Raw genomic sequence first — 22621 nt, forward strand, 5'->3', positions numbered from 1 at the left:
ATATAGTGGTTCTTTGCTAAGTTTCCTCAAAGCATGTCTCCGTGGTCAAAACTGTTTGCGATTCAGGAGTCAACTGATTTATATAGATTAATGTATTTGATAATCCCTTACAACACAGAAACCGCAAGGGTCAGGGTTCAATATTTGGTGCGTAACATGTAAGTGTTTTCTTCTTCTAGGTGTGATCAAATCATACATTTGGAGTAAACAATAACCCGTCCTTGTTTCACATGATTAATATTTACTTATTATAACGCATGGGTCAGGTGATAATTATTTTGTATTTGGCATTGTATGGTGGTTATCTCCGTAGTTTTTGTATCATGTCCATTGGCTTCACATTAGCCCCAACAAAATATTGAGGTAAAAGACAATATACCTAGAAACCTTGATTTATTTCATTGAACATTTTCTTAAGTGAAAGCCGTATAAAGAATTAAATAGTACATGTAGCAAGGTTTTAAATTGTTCTAGTAAAATTACTCTGCTGACTGTATATACTTTACTCGCAACATTTAATTATATATAGAAAACAGCTTTTGAGCTATGTAATTGTATATTTTTAAAATAGTATTTTATTTTAATAATTTCGTAAAAGACTCACAGTATTGTCAAAATAAAATGGTGTAAACTTTTGCACATATTATTTTGTTCCTCTCTTATTCACAGTTTAAGTTTAAATGAAAAAAATACTATGGAATGTGTTGTCTGTATTATTTTAAGGAGAATCAGCAATGACATGTTTTGGATATATAATAAACAGAGAGAGCTATATAAATGTGAAGATAATAATAACCCTTGGAACACATACATAGAGCCAATTGGGCACATTTATCAACAGAGCCTAAAGTGTGATACATTTTAATACTTGCCTTCCTTGCAGTACAAATCCTGCAGTATGAAAACATTATGTACAGTTAATAGAACATCATATTTCGGCTAAATAATAACTCATTTTTTGAAAAATACATTAAGATGTATTTTTGATTTACAAAAATGATCAAATAATTAAGAAATAAATTCCATTTACTTTTTCATGACATTTTGAAAGTCAAAACTTTGGTTTCGTCTGTAGAAATTCAATAAAATGAACTGATCCAAACAAAGGGACGTAACTTGGTCAAAAGTTACCGGAAAAAAGGTTAATCTGTTCATATAAAAATAGTTATACAGTTTAATATATGGAAAAATGTTTTGTTTTAAGTTAATGATGAATAATAAGCATTTTAATTTGCTACTGTGTCAAGAAAAATATTTAAAACTTTCTTGTGACTTTGACGGACATACGAACAACCGGACCCAATGTTATTTTCTTCAGAAGCTGTTGTGCATACTTTTTCTAAATAAAGAATATATATGGGTGGGTGGGGAAAGGGATTATTGATGCAAGTACCTGTGGTTTAGTCCTCATGTTCATTATAAAGAAATGAAGTAAAACTTCTTGGAAATTTTCGGGATGTAGATTTTTATCTATAAAGTTATTACAGGATCTACATTTTAATAAATACGCATATTTATTAAACCTACCCAAAACTTTTTAACACACCGAAAGTTATCGATGGTGACACCTCTCCATCATTTGCAAAAAACTCTAATTAAGTTTGATTTCGTATCACATAATATGGGCATGATTTCAACAATGGTGTTCTGAAGATTAACTTTTCTAATTGAAATTGTTTCTGCTCCGTTTTTAATTAATTTGATTTTAAAATAGGCTTCATTTGCCTCGTTGTTGTTAATGTCCGCCATTTCGGAATTGCAATATGAAAGTCATTTATTTAATGCTCACCGATTGGCCTATAGCGTGTGGTATTGGCTGCAATAGCCAATGAAAATCGCTGACGCTTTACAAGTCGACTTGGCACAACGAAACAACCCGTTTTATAAACCAATTTTGAACAACACTTTCGGCAATCTGCGCATTTTTTTTCTAGTTTGCACTATATATACAGTTAATAGAAATTTCAAAGGGCCATAACTCTGTGAAAAATCATCCGACCAGAACCCGCTGATAATATGGCATCTCCTCTTGGTAGTGAAGCTTCCCATAAAGTTTCATTGAATTCTGGTCATTAGTTGCTGAGAAATAGCCCGGACAAGAATTGCACTATATATACAGTGAATGGAAAATTTCAAAGGGCCATAACTATGTGAACAATCATCCGACCAGAACCCGCTGATGATATGCACATCTTCTCTTGGTAGTGAAGCTTTCCATAAAGTTTCATTGAATTCCGGTCATTAGTTGCTGAGAAATAGCACGGACAAAATTGTGCACGGACGGACACACGGACGGACAGACGAAGCAGCGACTATATGCTCCCCCAAAATAAATTTTGCGGGAGCATAAAAAATGTTTGTGGATATTTGAGCATGTCTATTTCACACAAAGGAATCTTCTTTAGGTGCCAAATATCTCATTTGCTGAGCTATTCAAAATCCTGTGGGTAATATTGAATAGTTTTAAAACATTATACAAACTGGTTTGACCATAGAACATTATTTAGTTCCCCTTAAAGCTGTTTGAAATGTTTCTGAAATAAAGGAAACAAGCGTCAACTAAAAAAATAAATATTTTTTATTCATTCAAGATTTATTGTTCGTAATTTAACGACAACATTTTTAATGTGTCGGGTAATTTCGAACCGTATCATCTTTATCCAGACGTAAAAACTCACTGGAAATGTACTTAATATGAAGTCCCATTCAAACGTGAAATAAAACTAATCAGTATATTTTTTAAATCTACAGTACTTTATTATAAATGTATAAAAATGTATGGATAAAAATAAGAATGTCATGTCATGTCATGTTAACTGCTAAATCAATATTCAGATGCCAGTTTATATAATAGTTATACTTTATTTGTTTTGTACATTTTGATTTTCGCTGTATTCAAATGTATTTCAGTCACATATAAATGACCGGTCAGTTAACCTACTCACATGTTTACCTGGGTAGGGTGGTTTACCCAGGGGTTTTCAGCCTTTAAAATTATATAAAACAAGGGCCTATTAAAGGCCCTTTCACAATTGAAAATTTCTTTAAAATCATGCAGTTTTCCATAAATCTTAACTTACACCAGCTTTTTCAATTCCCAAAGCAGTAATTTTAGCGAGAATTCTTCCCAAAATGAGCAATTTATTCCCAAAATCCATAGGCAAGGGCCTCTTCCCAATGAAGAGAGGAAAACCCCTGTTCCCTGTATTATAAATACTCATATCAGTTACAGATAACTGCCCTAATTGACCAAATGAAAGTGGCGAGTGGCCTTAGAAGAAATAATTTCATTACCAAACCTCACATTTGGTGCTGAGCCTTAAGAATCGAACCCGCGATCCTCCAATTTGAAGGCTTAGCAGGGATATGTTGAAATTATGTTTAGAAGACACTGCACAGAAACAGAATATTAAATAACACAGAAAATGTCATCCCTGATTAGCATGTGTCAACTGCACAAACCAACTTTGGATAATCATCATTTACGGGAATGCATTAAGCCCGGGTTTGGAAAAACGCACCTCGTAATATATTATTTATAGAATGAGTGATCGATCAATAAATTAACATTTACCATACAGTAACAGTACACACATATTTATTAAGTTTTTAATTTTATTTCTTATATCTCAAAATTAGTCGACAATTTGGCGTCGTTAAACAAGTACAGAGATGAGCCGTTTAGCCATGCTGTGGTCACCAACAAGGCTATATCCTTGCTACAGGCTTTCAATGCGTTAATTTTTTGTATATTTTGACCTTTTTTAACATTTAAATTAGTTGTATACATAACGTTGGTCATGACTACTTGTATTGACGTTGATAGCGTGTACATGTGTTGCATATATATATTATTCAAATGCACAATGAATTCTCAATACACTGCCGCAGTAGTAATTATTTAATCAAATATATAAAAATATCAAATTATTATAGATACCTGAATGTGTAGTTTATATTTTAAAGGTTAATTAAATTCCCATCATTGATATTACATGTTACATGTATTCACAATGTTGTTGGACGTCCCAAAATACCCGATGAGCGGTTCAGACTACCCGACATCAGGGAAACAGATAAGATGTCATGTCAATTAGTTTTCACTGCAAGCTTTTTTGAATCAATTAGTTTTTTCCCTCCAACAAATTTGTCAAAAAGGTTTTTTACGGTTGATAAAAAACTTACCTTTATTTCTGGATGAGATGAGCTCTTTAATTTTCGGTAGTGACAATTTGTAGCAATTCTTATTGCAATAAATTAACTAAAGTCATTATGTATTCATATTGTCAATGTTTGCTTGGTTATATGAATACATTCATTTAATCGTCTTTTGGCAAATCATGTATGATAATGAGTTCTGTTTTTAAACATTCCTGTGTTTCAGTCTCAGAGCACACGTCATTAGCTTTAAAGCACTCTTGACAACGTCTTTACCCGACGGTTTGTTTCGAGTTACAAGTTGAAACATATTAGGCGCGCACGCCGCTTATGGCATTTTCTTAGCACGTCCGCGTTTAGAACAAGATGTCGACATGTTCGCATACTTTTTTCGAAGGAAGAATTTTTTATGTAGACACCATTCTGAACCGGTGTTCATATAAACTTGTCACTAATATTACGACCGCACTAAAGGTTACAATATACTTATTCAAATCAAACACAGTACGGAGGGAATCGGCAAAATAAAACGACAAAGAATCGATTGCAATTCGTTTTCCAATTCCGTTATCGTTTATTGTACAATCGATTTTTTATTTCATTTCGTTTTCTGTAAAATAAAAATCGTAAAAACGATAAAACGATCGTTATCTGTTGCCCTGCGACACAATCTTATTTCACGTCCCAATTTTATACATTAAAAGAAATCGTATATAGGAAAAAACAGAATGCTTACTTATTTTACATATATGCCATCAAAAACAAACTAGTAATAACCAGATCAAAGTGTTTATACAATTAATTTTACTAAAATAGCTCAGGCGTTCGAATATACCCAACACCCTCTACATTCCCTAATCTGAATATACAACGGATCCGAAACGAATCCGAAATACTAGTCTAGATCGACCTGGATGCTTCTCGATGGAAGAAATTAATTATTGTCAAAAACTATGTCAGAAAATGATCGGATTCAATAAATATTTGTTAAAACAACCTCGTACAACTTAAACGGCATTTATAACTTGTGGAAAACCTTGTAATTTACTCACCTTGTGTTTAAGGTTAAATCCGACGAATACGCCATCTTGAATTGTTTATCTAAAAACGCGGCACCTAAATCTAACCGGCACTGTCTTGAGTCGAATGTGATTTTCGATATATATATTTTATCACGTTTAGTATTTATAAATAATAATTTAATAAACGAACTTTATTTTGTGAATAAATAATTTCCCACCAACCTGTTTTAAAAGAAACTAATTGTTGCCTGAATTTCAACATTAAAATCGCTGTACACTATCTAGGTTGGCGCTAACAAATCTTAATAAAAATTCATGTTATTTCGAATGTTAACTCATAAAGGGTAAACATCTGCTGTATTTCTCAATAATTTACATACATTTTAGAAGCCGAATTAGATTTTAGTAGCCAATTTTTAGATTTCAGTAGTCATGGGCTATTTTGGCTGCTGGTAACGCTAACATAGACTATTCGACCGGAACGTATACCGAGTTGATTCGGTCTTTAGACCCGTACAACTGGGATAAGAGTGCATCCAATCAGATTCATTCTAACAAAGGAGTCATGAGATTTGCAAAATGAAAGTAAATTGGAGGTCACATAACCCCAAACCGGAACTCCTGTTTTTAGGGTTACATGCAGTCAGTTTGATACTTAGCACACATTGTTCAGTGCATGCTGCATAGGATTTGTAAAATACAATGCAAATGGAATTGTTTGGTATCAATTTGAAGGTATATTTGTAAGCAATAAGAAAAAAAGCCATTTTTGTGCTCTACTTTTTCTGTTGATGGTTTCCGGCTTCGAAAGTAGGTCATACTATTTGAGCCCAAAATGGTCGCCTGCACAGCTGTCAAAACCGGTGTGCCTATTCTAAGGTGAATATTTTGAAATACAACGCATAAAATTTAATGACATCCTTTTTTTCAAATGAGTATGCATTTATCTTTCCAATGATGTATGATGATATAGTGGGTCATTGCTTGATCATGGTAAAAATTCATATCGAACTTCAACTTATTTATATGTAATATAGAAGGAAATTAATTGCGCATGCGTAACCTGGAGCAATATTTACAGGGTGTGGAGCAATGTATACACTTTTTCACATCACGTGGTTGGCGGATTTGTGAATAATGTGTGTATACAAGATTTTAGTTCCATTCAAAGTGAGGACATCGCAATATTCTTACAGTTAATGTATGTCCTCGTCTAGATTGCTTATATGCAAAAACAATGTGAGGACCCGGGTTTAAGTCCTCTGTTTCAAAAATGTCCTCACTTTGTTTGTCAAAAAGCAATAGGACGTCCTCGAATCAGTAGGTATACAAACGCACACAGACACACATTAAAACACCCGCGCGCACACTACTTGACACGTACAAGCACAACACACGCGCATTACACGGATGCGGAACACGGGCGCACACACCCGCACGCACAAACACAAACACACACGCTCCGAACCTCCCTCCACACAATTTTTATTGTCATAGTATTATTATTATAAGTTACCATACAATATACGGTGTTATATATATATATATATATATATATATATATATATATATATATATATATATATATATATATATATATATATACAGTTTGTTTTCTCAATCACTATTTGAAGTAGTTTGTGTATTTCCATTATACTGAAGAGCGCTTTTTTATGCCTCTCCTGAACTGTGATTTAAGGATATTTATCTATATCTATATTTACATATGTAAGGGATATATTGTAAATGCTCTACAAATTCACTTCACTTATGTTGTCAATTAACCTCTTTCCAAACAGGGCAACATATTTTTGTAATCTTTTTTGTTAATACAATTAAAAATATTTATAGAGAGTAAGATGCTCATAATTTTTGTTACATGAGTATAAACACATCTGGTGGTAATTCTAGTTCATTTTTTACGGAACTAGATTAACTGTAGGCCAGATACAGTCAAACCGAGAATACAAGAGTAACATTCCAAAGGTACAAAATGCTTAAAACTTTTCCTAATCAAACAAAAACGTGTAAATATCCGTCACTCGATCTAAGTAGTTTTTCGTTTTCGTACATTGTTTGATCGACAAAACGACGGATATAAGAATGTACTCATGTATATCTCCACACATTTCGTGATTTTTTTAAATGTGCTTAACGTCTCCTAGATAACATATTACTAAAACGTGTACTGATTGCATTAATTGTGCAATAAATGAGGATATACAGATACATGTATATTCAATAGATGATTTCAAATACAATAGTTGCATAGATTCTTTTTAACTATCGTGAACCTCTTAACAAATAATAACAAAACAAATGTTTGTATTAGGATAAACTTTTTGTCATTGCAATAGTCATGCTATAGTCAACCAAACAATTCTGGTATCATTTTCTTTGCAGACTTCGAAAAGGCTTTCGATTCACTAGACCATTCGTTTATGTTCACTTGTTTAGAAAATGTGAATTTTGGTGAAAGTCTTACTAAATGGGTTAAACTATTTTATACCGATATTAACAGTATAATAATTAACAATTCTCAAACAGTTTTAACATCGAACGATCACGGGAAGACAAGAATGTCCACTTTCATCCTCGCTATTTATTATATGCATCGAATATCTATCACACTATATACAATCAAATGAACATGTAAATGGAATATCACTAGAACCCGACGAAGACAATTAAACCGTCCCTATTTGCGGACGATGCAACTTATTTTTTAAACGACAGTAGTGACTCATTCAATGATCTTATAGAATCGCTAACCCCTTTTGGAATGGCATCGGGTCTTAAGTTAAACAAAAGTAAATGTACTGTGCTAAGAGTAGGTAAATTTAAACAAAGTAATATGCATCTTAAGAAAGAAATGAAATTCATCTGGACATCAGATGAAGCAACAACGTTAGGAATAACCTTTACAAACAATGAAAATGAAACAATTCTTAAAAACATATTGCCTAAACTACAAAACTTAAAAAATTGTTTAAATTCATGGCAACATCGTTAACTTACACTTATCGGAAAAAACACAGTGTTAAAAACATTTGCACTCCCTAAATTAATTTATACACTAACAGTTCTCCCAAATCCACCAAATGATATTATTAACGATATAAAATCAGCAACATTTAATTTCATATTGGACGGTAAGCCTGATAAAATAAAACAAACTCAGTTAATTCAATCTGTAGAAAATGGAGGTATCCAATTAACAGACATCGACTCATTCTTGAATGCAATCAAATGCAGCTGGGTTAAAAGATACCTAGATAATACCAATACGAGTAAATGGAAATTATTCTACCAGAAAATCCAAAAAATTTGGTGACTCCTTACTTTTTGAATGTAACATCAACAATACCATTTTGTGGGAAATTGGAAATGAAAACATATTTCTATCTACATGTAGTGTTTTATCGGCATGGACTAATGTTATTCATAATCTAGAAACACAAATCACCAGTAAAACTATTTTATGGAACAATAAAGACATAACTTCAAACAATAAAACTTTTTTCTATAAACACTGGTTTGAACAAAACATTTAATATGTCGACCAATTGTACGGTTACAGAATAAAGGACTACTATTCTTTTTTTGAATATATGTTATACGGAATACCGTCAAGCAATTTTCTAATGTATTACACATTAATTAAAAGCATACCCATACATATTAAATCTACAATTAATACAAATAACACACCATGTATTCAAACATCATTTACGGAAAACATACTTGCAAAACAAAACAAAACAAACAAAACTATTTTTCAAACTACAAATTAAACACCCAGCAGAAAACTCCAAGATTCAAAGTAAATGGCAAAGCCTTCTTCGAGAACAAGATTTTAATTGGAAACAAATATTTATCATGCCATATAAAACAACTATAGATAGCACATTGAACATTTTTCAATATAAATATGTCCATAGAATCATAGCTACAAATAAATATCTTTTCAAGTGCAACCTATCCAACACAAATTTATGTGATATATGCAGCGAACACATTGAAACAATAGAACACCTTTTCTGAGAGTGCAAACATATTCAAATTCTATGGAACCAGTTAACAACATTTCTAGAGAAACAACAATTACATTTAAAACTGTTTCTCTTAAATATCAGTTTCGGTGTAAATACTTTTAAACAACCAGAAATTAATAACACTGTGAACCACATTATCATATTAATGAAATATTGTATATTCAGCATCAAATACAAAAAACAATACCTTCTTTCAACTGTTTTATAAACTATTTAAAACTTAAGATCCAAATTGAAAAACAAATTGCCCTTAACAATGATAAACTTCATATATTTGAACAAAAATGGCAACACATTAAACTTTTATAACAAGTCCAGAATGCTTTCTACCAACTTTATGCAACTCATTCATATTCATAACTATATATGTAGAATTTTTTTTGGAAAAAAAAAATATAAGCATATCTTGTATAACATGTTTGAACATAATTGCTACTACATGATATAACTTTTTTGTGTGGTCATATGCATGTATGCAATATATGTCTTATATTGAATGAAAAAGTCTGATAAAACGACACATAGTCGAATGCAATTCGTTTTTCCATTAACATAATCAAAACAATCAAGATTGATTTTTTTTATTTCAGTTCGTTTTCTGTCAAATACAAATTGTAAAAACAATAAATTGATCCTTATCTGTTGCCCTTAAGTTAGTGCTCCTTAATGGTTCTTTTTTATTCCTTTTTGCCCAGCTTTGAATAGAACTTTTACTTTTTTCTTCAATCTGTATCAAGAGTGCTGATTTTGATTGTGTGCTATAAAGTAACCAAAGTTCAACCTTAATTCAATTAAACTTCTTGTACATTTTTTATTAGTTATCCAATCCCATTATTTATTAATAAATAATTATATTACAGCAGAAAACATGTACATTAACATCTAGCATGTGTATTAATCTATAGAAGCAGCATAAATCAATTGCCTACAGTGAAAGAAAACCAAGGTATACATGTTAATTTATGTATGTGGTTCTGTTTAAATGTAAATAGCAAATAGTTTTTTTTATTGAAGTTTACATCACTTTAAACAATTGAAAACAACAAATGACCTTTTAAATGTTAAACTATCTACTTAAAAATTACAATATGTCTAATTTTAGTGTCTCATCAGTGTATTGCTGTGATAGTCTTCATCAGTTTTGAAACTCAAACTTACGATATGATGTTACGCAATAGCTCTGAAATGTTGAAATGTTCTCATGATGGAGACATGCTGAGTGTGTTATCTTAACCCTTTACCACTTAGAAACGTATTTGGACACATTTGTAGTGCTTTAGAATGTCACATTTAATTTAAATCCTTTCTTACTAAATTCAAGTTTTAAAGGCTTTATTTCCAACCCTTACTTACTGATGAGCAGCAAAAGCATAACACCTGAACAGACTGTGAGTTACTCGCAGGCTGTTCTGGTTTGATGCTGGTTGCAAAAGTCATTTTCACTTTGCTTCTTATGCGGTGTTTGTTATCTTAAAGGGGCCTTTTTACAGTTTTTGGCATATTTTAAAGTTTGTCATTAAATGATTTATATTGATAAATGTAAACATTGGATCGTAAAAGCTCCAGTTAAAAATCAAGAATAAAATTAAAACAAGGAAAACAAGTAGCCGGTACCAGGGCTCGAACCAGTGACCCCGGAGTCCTGGAGTTAGTCTGAAGTAAAAACAATTTAGCCCTCTCAGCTATTCCGCCGTGTATGCACATATTAAGTATTTTATATGTTATATAAGCAATCTTCGTAGTTTCGTAAATTTAAACGACAACAACAGAACTCTCCAAATTATTCAATCGTTTCGCGTTGCAACGCTTTATAAATTTTAGCTTTTCAAATCGTCAAAAGATACATATAATGGCTATATTGGACTAAGGTAAGTGTCCAGTAATACTGTTTCCTCACAAATATCATAACTAAAACAAAAATTTGCGAATCTGAAACATTTTTTTTTCAATTTTGTCAATTTACCAAACCGTTAAAAGATCCCTTGTTTAAAAATTGAAGATAATGTGCACACACAAAATCAGAAATTCCAATTAGAAAGTATGCATTGAATTTAATGGAGTGACTTTTCATAAGTGACTGGCATTAAACACCAATGACTAACATTTATAAATATTTATATAAATACAATTATAAATAATTTGTACTGCCCTTCCTGAGTAACTTTTAAAGAATGTGAATTACTTGGATACTGTTATAATCTTTAAAAGCCTGAATTGGAAATTATTAGATTACACTCCATATCTGGGGTTGATTCTTGACGAAGATTAAATTCTGTCAACTTTATTTGGGAATGAGATGTTACCTAGAAAATGTGTGTGTAGGTAGCTTAAGTGCAGATCTAGCTTGGGATTGCATTTCAAGCAAATGTAAGCAACGTGACTAAGGTCAATGCCACTGGGCCTAACTAGAAAAACAGTTTCCACTTAACAACTTGTGTTTTTATGGAGGTATTATGTGCATAGGTTGTTAACATGTAGACCTACATTTAGTTGTCAACAAAGCAAGATGTACTAAAAGTTATACAAAGCAATAAAAAACAATCTGCGCAGAAAGCGTTAATTTTTTTTATACAATTTCATTAGCGAGGCTGTATTCGGAGAAAACTCGAGCTATTGTCATAGCCAGCTCGTCCGACGTCCGCCGAAGGCGTCTTGCTAAAACCTTAACATTGGCTCTAAAATCAAAGTGCTTCCACCTACAACTTTGAAACTTCATATGTAGATGCACCTTGATGAGTTCTACACGCCATACCTATTTTTGGGTCACTAGGTCAAAGGTCAAGGTCACTGTGACCTCTAATATCAAACTTTAACATAGGCTCTCAAATCAAAGTGCTTCCACCTACAACTTTGAAACTTCATATGTAGATGCAACTTGATGAGTTCTACACGCCACACCCATTTTGGGTTACTAGGTCAAAGGTCAAGGTCACTGTGACTTGTAAAAAAAATTAAAAAATAAATAAATCTGACAAGCTTTAGCAGTCGAGCATGGCACCCGTTATGCAGTACTCTTGTTTTCTTGAATTGCATAATGGCCTGTGGGATAAAGTTCAATGTAAATGACTCGAGAGTCTTTCAATAAGCCTGAGGTTTTCGAAGCAATTGAGCTGAAATAAATAGGTTTAAAGTAATGTCAATGTTGCTTTAAATAGAAAAATTGTTCCTTCTGAAAAAAATGAGTTTTGAAGGATGTATTGCCCTGGCATTTTGTGGCCTTTCGTGTGTAGTTAGATTGCATGTAACCTCATGCAGACCTAGCTTGTGATTTCACAATCAATTTTATCAAAATATATTAATATATCACACGTTTAAGATCAGTGTTTAATAAGGTTTCTATTTTTCTTGTTTTCTCAAGTAGTAAAGGTTATTTATTATTTCCCTTTTCTATTTATACCCATTTACTCTTTGTGGGAAATCTGTCCTCTCGCCAGTGTTCGTTCGCCCATGATAGCTCATGCAATTGTTATGGTCCAGTCATAATAAAGGATCGAGCCAATGCAAGATTCTAATTTGTATTTCAATATAATTATGTACATTGATCATGACTGGCAGATGCTATTGATTTTCAGGTCACTAACGGATTCACACAATGGCTGCCACTACAACTGACTGCCCATTTGGGGGGCATGCGTGTTTTACAAACAGCCCTTGTTTAATATTATAATTGTTTTATTTCATGGTTAATTAACTGACAATGCTTGTATTTTCCAAGACTGTCTAGTGGACGTAAATCCGTCCTGCTCTTTTTCTTTTATTCCAACCTGTTGAGTTGTAAAACAGTTTTCCTTTATTGAACAATCACACCCACTTCATCAAATTGTTTCTGTCTATGATTGGTACATGTACTACAAATAAATACAATCTACAAACATCAATGTTAACCCATTTATGCCTAGCGTCCAGAAAAAAGGCCTTGGCACACAGCATAGACCTAGATAAGACGCCGCATGATGCGGCGTCTCATCAGGGTCTGCGCTGTTTGCTTAAAGGAATTTCTGTAAGAAATATTCTAAATATAGAAATACATATACATTTTCTTCTGTGGAATTATCATGTATTCTGTTTTTCCTTTTTGTTTTCTTTTTTTGTTTGTATTAATGGACATATTATGTCTTATAATAGAAAACAACTGGACATTTTTCAAAATAGAAACCAACTGGACAAGCACACACAAATTATCATCTACATCACCCTCCATCTCTTTAAATGGTTAAAATATGTACTTTAAATGTAAAAGGGCTCAACAATAAAGACAAACGCATAAAAATCTTCAAATGGTTAGACGAAAAAACATATAATGTATGCTTATTACAAGAAAGTCACTTGACACACACTTAAGAACAAACCTTAAAAGATGAATGGGACGGGGACATCTACCTCAGTGGACAATATACTAATAAACAAGGCATTGCCTTTCTGATAAAAAGTAACATAGGGATCACAGTTGATAATTTTAACGAAATAATAATTGGCAGACTAGCAAGTATAGATATCAAAATACATGAAACACAATTAACATTAATCAACGTTTACGGTCCTAACATAGATGATTCCACATTTTACGAAACATTACAATCTTTTATAATTAATAACCAAGATAAAAATATTATAATCGGTGGTGATTTCAATACTGTCCTGAACCCGTTATTAGATAAAAAGAATGGAAACCTTTATACTCATCCTAAAAATAGAAATATTTTAAATAACATAATTGAAAACTACAATATGATAGATATCTGGCGTACAGTATACCCAAACGAAAGCAAATTCACCTGGCACTCAAACACAAAACCAACAATATTTTGTAGACTAGACTATTTTTTAATATCTGAATCTCTTTGCAACATTATTGACACATGTAACATAAAACCAGGATTTATGACTGATCACTCTCTAGTTGAACTTAAACTGCATAATATACAACCTGAAAGAGGCCCAGGATACTTTAAAATTAACAACAGCATCTTATTGGATACACAATATCAAACACAAATAAAACAGGAAATATTAAATACAGTTCAAAATAATAAAGATGCAAACACAAACACCTTATGGGAAGTAATTAAAGGAAATATACGTAACACAACAATTAGATACACATCATTTAAACAAAAAGAAACACACAAACTTGAAACTGAAACCATCAAAACCATTGAAACACTTGAAAAACAATTGCATCAAACAAACACAAATGATACCACCGACATTGAAAATGAAATAACATTAAAAAAACAAATATTAGATGGAATCTATCATACACGTCTCAATGGAATAATACTAAGAGCGCGTGCACAGCATGTTGAACACAATGAAAAAAATACAAAATACTTCGCAAACATTGAAAAACGTAGAAGTGAACAAAAAACTGTACACAAATTAGTAGTCAATGGCAAAGATATAACAAACATGACTCAAATACTAGAAGAACAACGTTTATTTTTCGAAACCCTCTATAAACGAAAAAATGTTGAAAATAACACCCTTTTTAAAAATACACATCACGCTTTAAACGAAGAGGAAAAACAACTGTGCGACGGATTGCTTAATGAATATGAATGTGGATTAGCCCTAAAAGATATGCAAAATAACAAAAGCCCAGGATCTGATGGCATCACAATCGAATTTTATAAAATATTCTGGAATGATATAAAAACACATCTAATTAATTCACTAAACTATTCTTTTAACAACGAAAACTTAACTACGCTACAAAAACAAGGTATTATATCACTTATTCCAAAACCTGGAAAAAACTTAGAATCCTTATCAAACTGGCGCCCGATTAGTTTACTAAATAATGATTATAAAATTGCAACTAAAAGTATAGCAAACAGAATAAAAAAAATATTACCAGCAATCATTTCAAGATCTCAATCTGGTTTCATAAAAGGACGTTCCATTGGTGAAAACGTTCGTCTTATCCAAGAATGCATAAACTATTTCAACAATTCAAATAATCCTGGTCTAATTTTCTTTGCAGACTTCGAAAAGGCATTCGATTCGCTTGATCATTCATTTATGTTCTCTTGCTTAGAAAATATGAACTTTGGTGAAAGTCTCATTCAATGGGTCAAACTATTCTATACCGATATTAACAGTTTAATCATTAACAATGGCTTCTTTTCAAACAGTTTTAACATCGAACGAGGGGTTCGACAAGGATGTCCACTCTCATCATCGCTATTTATTATCTGCATCGAGTATCTATCACATCACATCCAATCAAATAAACACATAAAAGGCATATCACTAGAACCTGACGAAGAAATCAAACAGTCCCTATTTGCTGACGATGCAACTTATTTTTTAAACGACACTTACGATTCTTTCCATAACCTAATAGAATCGCTAACCCTTTACGGAATGACATCGGGTCTGAAACTAAACAAAAGTAAATGTACTGTGCTACGAGTAGGTAAATTAAAACAAAATAATGTCCAATATAAAAAAGAAATGAAATTTAATTGGACATCCGATGAAGCCTCAACGTTAGGAATTACTTTCACAAATAATGAAAAAGATACAGTTCTTAAAAACATACTACCTAAATTACAGAATTTTAAAAACTGCTTAAAATCATGGCATCACCGTAAACTTACACGTATCGGAAAAAAACACAGTATTGAAAACGTTTGCACTTCCTAAATTAATTTATGTATTAACAGTCCTCCCAAATCCACCAAATGATATTATTAACGATATAAAATCAGCAATATTTAATTTCATATGGGACGGTAAGCCTGATAAAATAAAACGAACTCAGTTAATTCAATCTGTAGAAAATGGAGGTATCCAATTAACGAACATTGACTCATTCTTGAATGCAATCAAATGCAGCTGGGTTAAAAGATACCTAGATAATGCCAATACAAGTAAATGGAAATTATTCTATCAGAAAATTCAAAAAAAATATGGTGACTCCTTACTCTTTGAATGTAACATCAGCAATACTATCTTACATGAAATTGCAAACGAAAACATATTTCTGTCTGATGTTCTATCAGCATGGAGTGATGTCACTCATAACCTAGAAACCCAAACAAGCAGCAAAACTATTCTATGGAACAATAAAGACATAACTTCAAACAATAAGACGTTTTTCTATAAAGATTGGTTTGAACGAAGCATTAAATATGTCGACCAATTATATGACTACAGAATTAAGGATTTCTACTCTTTTAATGATATATGCTACATATACGGAATACCTTCAAATAATTTTTTGAAGTACTACACATTAATCAAAAGCATACCCATACATATTAAATCTGAAATCAATACAAATAATACACCATGTACTCAAACAACATTCGTAGAAAATATACTTGGAAGAAAAAACAAAACAAATAAAATATTTTACACACTACAAATTAAAAACCCTACAGAAAACTCAAAAACCCAAAATAAATGGCAAGTCCTTTTCGGAGTACATGAACTTAATTGGAAACACATATTTACCATGCCATATAAAGCAACTATTGAAAGCACTCTGAGAAATTTTCAATATAAATACATCCATAGAATTATAGCTACAAATACATATCTCTTTAAATGCAAATTATCTAACTCAAATCTGTGTGACTTCTGCAGTGAAAACATCGAAACTATAGGACACCTGTTTTGGGAGTGCAAACACATCCAGCCTATTTGGAATCAATTAACATCTTTTCTTGAACAACAGCAACTAAACGTTAAACTATCTTTCTTAAATGTAAGTTTCGGAATTTACTCATTGAAATCAAAAGATTGTAATAATATTGTGAATTTTATTCTTATAATGATGAAATTGTTCATTTTTAACATGAAGTTCAAAAAACAAGTACCAAATTTTAATTGTTTTATCCATAGTCTCAAACTTAAAGTCCAGATTGAGAAAGAAATAGCCCTCAGTAATGACACATTACAAAACTTTGAACAAAAATGGAATCGGATTAAATTCTCATGATGTTTGTCCACTTATATACATTTCACTCTAATGTAAGTTTATCTTTCTAAAATATTTTTGTATGTTTTTTTTTCAATCTTATAAGATCATTTTGAATATACAACGAAACACACAAGTCCAGTATGCTTTCTTCCGACTTTATACAACTCATCATTTTTCATAACAATTCTTCTATTATTTTTTTCTTTTCTCTTTAAAAAAATACATATTAGCATATCTTGTATAACATGTCTGAACTTTATTGCTTTGTACAATCACTATGTTGTATATATTCATGTATACATTGTATGTATTATATTGAATAAAAAAATAAAAAATAAAAAAAAAAGAAATACATACTGTAGACAAACCTAATTTTGGAAATAAATTGATCCAATTTAGAAGGATGGTCCACTAGGCATAAATGGATTAACCAGACATTTATATAGGCGTATTCTGTGACTTGTAAGAACTGGTGTTGTGTCTGCTTTAGGTGGATGAACCCATTATTCAAGAAGGGATATGAAAGACAGCTGGAAGTTGAGGACATGTACAATGTGGTCAACGAGGACCAGTCTGAAACCCTTGGCAACAGACTAGAGGAGTAAGTAACCAGTCTGAAACCCTTTGCAACAGACTAGAGGAGTGAGTAAACGTTGGTGTCTTTGGGGGATATCCAAAGAATGCTCCCACGGTGGGGATCAAACCCATGACTTCCCGTCAATGCCTTTGACCTTGATTAAGAAAATCCCTTCAAATGTCATTTACTTGTGATTGTACTTGTGACAGTGACTTGAGCTCTTATCTCATAGGAGAGTTTGTTTTTAACTCAACTCCTAATGAGACACTGGTCAAGTGCTGGCCTGGATTGAACCAGGATTGCATAGATAAGATACATCAATATGAATCCTCTGTTTGATAGCCCAGTTATAGACCTTTGGGCCTGTGGTATTTTTAAAGCTCACATGGGAAATCTTGGCTTAAGTTGTAGTATTGTATTGGTGGTTCTTAACCCTCTTACACATAGAAACATATTTTCACGCATTTGTAGTCCCTAAGAAAGTTATATTTAATTTAAGATTTTTCTTACTAGATTCAAGTATTCAGGGCTTCATGTCCAAACCTTAAATACTGATAAGCAGCAAACAGAATAAAGGGGGCATTGTGAAATGATTGCATAAAAAACCAAGACCCAGCAATTTGATAGGCTTACTAGGGAATGGGCTAGACTTTGGGAAAAAACACTAAAATAGGAATATAAACTGAACTGAACTGACCCATTAAAGGGATCTTTTCACGCTTTGGTAAATTGACAAAATTGAAAAAAGTTGTTTCAGATTCGCAAATTTTCGTTTTAGTTATGATATTTGTGAGGAAACAGTAATACTGAACATCTACCATGGTCTAATATAGCCATTATATGCATCTTTTGACGATTTTAAAACCTAAAAATTATAAAGCGTTGCAACGCGAAACGATTGAATAATTTGGAGAGTTCTGTTTTTGTCGTTAAATTTTGTGAAACTACGAAGATTGCTTATATAAGGTATAAAATACGTCAAGTACGTGTACACGGCGGAATAGCTCAGTAGGCAAAGGCGTTTTTACTTCAGGACTCTGGCAGGACTCCAGGGGTCACTGGTTCGAAACCTGGACCGGGCAATGTTCTTTTCTTTTTTTAAATTTTATTCTTGATTTTTTACTGGAGCTGTTACGATCCAATGCTTACATTTATCGATATAAAGCATTTAATGAATACGTTAAAAAATGCCAAAATCTGTGAAAAGGCCCCTTTAAACATCATTTCTAAATCACATACCAATGTCTCCTACAATTTATAATTATTTGCATAGAACACTGCTTCCTTTTTATTCTTTCCTTCACAGAGAATGGGCGAAGGAGGTGGAGAGAACGAAGGATGGGAAACTTCAGCCGAGCCTCTTCCGAGCCCTGTTTCGCATGTTTTGGTTCGAGTACCTGCTGTTGGGGCTTATCTTACTGCTTGAGGTGTGTGAAAAAATTAAAAACAAAGACAGATAATAAGGTTTATTTTGAATGCATATAAGTTTATTTATCGAGTTTAAAAAGCCCAAATCATGTTTATTGGTAGAAATAACTGAAAACATATGCATCAACAAAATTACATCACTCTGCGCTTTTACTGTATTCAACTAGAAATGGCACGGCATAGGCCGACGCGTATCCCCACGCCGCATGTTCGACCCAGGGGCGCCCCAATGTTGGTTATGGGGTCATGCATAGTTGAGATTGACCGTATTGTCATAAGAGAAGTTCAGTATCAATTAGAAGTGAATCGGTGTAGAAATGAAGAAATTAGAGTAAAAGGCAATTTTGGGGGGGCGTGGCTTATGTAGGCGGGGCGCCCCAGGGTTGGTAATGGGACCATACATAGTTGAGATTGACCGTATTGTCATAAGAGAGGTTCAGTATCAATTTGAAGACAATCGGTGTATAAATGAAGAAATTATAGTAAAAGGCCATTTTGGGTGGGCGTGGCCTAAGTGGGCGTGGCCTATGTGGGCTGGGCCCCCAAGGTTGGTAATGGGGCCATTCATAGCTGAGATTGACTGTATTGTCATAAGAGAGGTTCAGTATCAATTTGTAGTGAATCGGTATAGAATAGAAGAAATCATAGTAAAAGGCAATTTTGGCCGGGCGTGGCCTATGTGGGCGGGGTGCCCCAGGGTTTGTAATGGGGCCATGCATAATTGAGATTGACCGTATTGTCATAAGAGTGGTTCAGTATCAATTTGAAGACAATCGGTGTAGAAATGAAGAAATTATAGTAAAATAACCTAAAAAAATGAGTAAAAATCTCTGACCCGGCCCCACACCAACCGCCATAACTTTTGACCCAGGGGTCAGATCAAAATTCCACATAGTGCAGGGTCGCACATATGCTCATAGCTACCATGTGTGTAAGTTTACAGGTTCCTGTGCTTATAGTGTAGGAGAAGAAAGTGGTCAGGACGGACGGACAGACGGACGGACGGAAGACGGAGATAACCACAATATCCCCACTTTTTCTCCGAAAAGCGTGGGAAGTACAATACATACAGCTAAGTTTACGTCATGAGCTGTTATTTTCTCAATTGAGATGGGATAAATAATGTTTTTCACTGTTGAGTACAGAATAGATGCTTCTATAAAAATGGTTTAAATTAAAATTAACTGCCAATATTTTCCAAAGTAGCACACGGATATTTCCAATATTTATTAAATCCTCACTTATTCATTCATTTGTATTTTGAATTGTAAATTTGGTCAATTTTTCTTATATGTTTTATGTCTTAAAAGGATAGATCAAACCTTTTCACATAAAACAATAATTTGAAATATTTCGCATTAGCACCAGTACAATTAAACTATTTATGAAACATGGATTGGACATTTTGAAATAAGTAACAGTATGCTTTATATGAAACATTTTTCGGAAATGTTTGCATTAGTCAAATTAAATTTGAAACATCGATCAGAAATTTTCATAGAAGTACCATTTATATACATAAAAATTGCTCTGACTTTTTTTACTCTAAGTACTATTTTACTACATAGAAAATGTATCTGACATTTTAAATGTATGGTCAATTTAAGTACAGATTTCCCCTTTTGTGATCGCTGACCCTTTATAAACAGACCTCTTTGAACTTTTACTACCAGGAAGCCACAAAGGTCATTCAGCCCCTACTGCTGGGTGGCTTGATCCGCTACTTCACGCCGGGGTCAGGCGTTGGGAAAACCGAGAGCTACTTGTTTGCAGGGGGAGTGAGTCTATGTGTGCTAGTACTGGCGGTTACAGACCACCCTTACTTCTTTGGTGTCCAGAGGATTGGTATGAAGATGAGGATTGCATGCTGCTCCTTGCTGTACAGAAAGGTAACTGGAAGTGTCATATCGCAGAGGTTTTTTAATTCAAAGTTAGGGCCGTTAAAGGGACACGTTCTCTATGCCTTTTTGTCAATTGAAAAAATGACATATATTCCAAATAGAAATTAAAAACTAAAAAAACAATTATATTCTTTAAAGAAAACTCAAAATTAAGTTAATCCCTCATTCAAGTCTTAAAGTTGAACCATGGTTAATATAATTTTGAAAACACTTTTTCTCAATTAAGAAGTATTTTTAAACAAAAAAAAAGCCGCCCTTATTTCCAAATGGTAGTCAAAACGACACCATTTGGCAAATTCAAAGGAACCCAGCCCAATTCCCAAAATGGAGAAAAGACAATGTAGAGTTAAAGGGGACATTGAGAGTTTTTGTTGCTGTGAAGAAGGATACCTTCAGTGGTCTCGCGAGTGGGCGAAATGGCGATTTCTTCGCCAAATTAATCTTCACTTGGCACATTAATTTCATAAAGGCCAAGTGACTTCTCCTCCTTAATGATTTACTTTGTGCCAGACATTGACCGATTAAAATAAATTTGATGTGGAGAATTGGACAAAGGAGGATTCTCAGACATTAGTGTCTTATGTACAGGTCATGCAAAGTTGAACATTCAAAAGAACAGTCTGGAGTTATTACACTTTTTGATATTGCTAATAGATGATGCCTTGATTAATTGCCTCGTTAAATGGCCTCATTAAATCAATACTAAGGAATGATAAAATGGGAAGATGTAACCTAGCACTGGCAATAAATATGGGGCTCTTTTACAGGTCAGATTTGGAGTCTCTGCTGTAATATGAGATTTTAAATGAATTTTTAATTTAAACAAATATTTGTAACAAAATATGAATTTGATTTAATGTTAAATTGCTTAAAATTAACGAGGAAGCAAACAGATTATGAACATTACTGGCTTGTTACAATTGAAGTTTATTTGATACACCTGTTAAAGGGGCCTTTTCACATAATTTTGCTATTTTGAAGTTAGTCATTAAATGCTTTATTTTGATAAATGTAACCTTTGGATCTTAAAAGCTTCAGTGAAAAATCAAGAATAAAATTTAAAAAAAAATAAAAAAAATGTAGCTCGCACCGGGGATGGAACCAGTGACCCCTGGGATCCTGGAGTAAAAACGAATTAGCCCTCTCGGCTATTCTGCCGAGTGTTAATGTATGACGTATTTTATACCTTATATAAGCAATCTTCGTAAATTCGTAAATTTAAACGACAACAACAGAACTCTCCAAATTATTCAATCGTTTCGCGTTGCAACGCTTTATAATTTTTAGGTTTTTTTAATCATCAAAAGATTCATATAATGGCTATATTAGACTATGGTAAATGTTCAATAATACTATTTCCTCACAAATATCATAACTAAAACGAAAATTTGCGAATCTGAAACACCTTTTTTCAATTTTGTCAATTTACCAAGCCGTGAAAAGATCCCTTTAAGGAAAAAAAGTAATTAAAAGTACAATCATAATCAACTATCAATGAGAAATAAGGAAAATGTTGGTTTTATACACTTAACATGTCTTTTGTATAAAAC

General features: G+C 32.8%; 1 protein-coding gene across 1 annotated transcript in view; it reads left to right on the forward strand.

Moving 5' to 3' along the window:
* LOC127835843 (ATP-binding cassette sub-family C member 4-like) overlaps positions 1 to 22621 on the forward strand; it is a 63696-nt gene that overhangs the window by 12429 nt on the left and 28646 nt on the right. The window contains exons 2-4 of the mRNA XM_052362271.1: positions 17656 to 17766; positions 19049 to 19169; positions 20844 to 21059. Of these exons, the coding sequence (XP_052218231.1) occupies positions 17656 to 17766; positions 19049 to 19169; positions 20844 to 21059 (448 nt within the window). The remainder of the gene's footprint in view (positions 1 to 17655; positions 17767 to 19048; positions 19170 to 20843; positions 21060 to 22621) is intronic.

Source organism: Dreissena polymorpha, chromosome 6 (assembly GCF_020536995.1).
Source record: "Dreissena polymorpha isolate Duluth1 chromosome 6, UMN_Dpol_1.0, whole genome shotgun sequence".
In the NCBI taxonomy this organism is placed as follows: Eukaryota; Metazoa; Mollusca; class Bivalvia; order Myida; family Dreissenidae; genus Dreissena; species Dreissena polymorpha.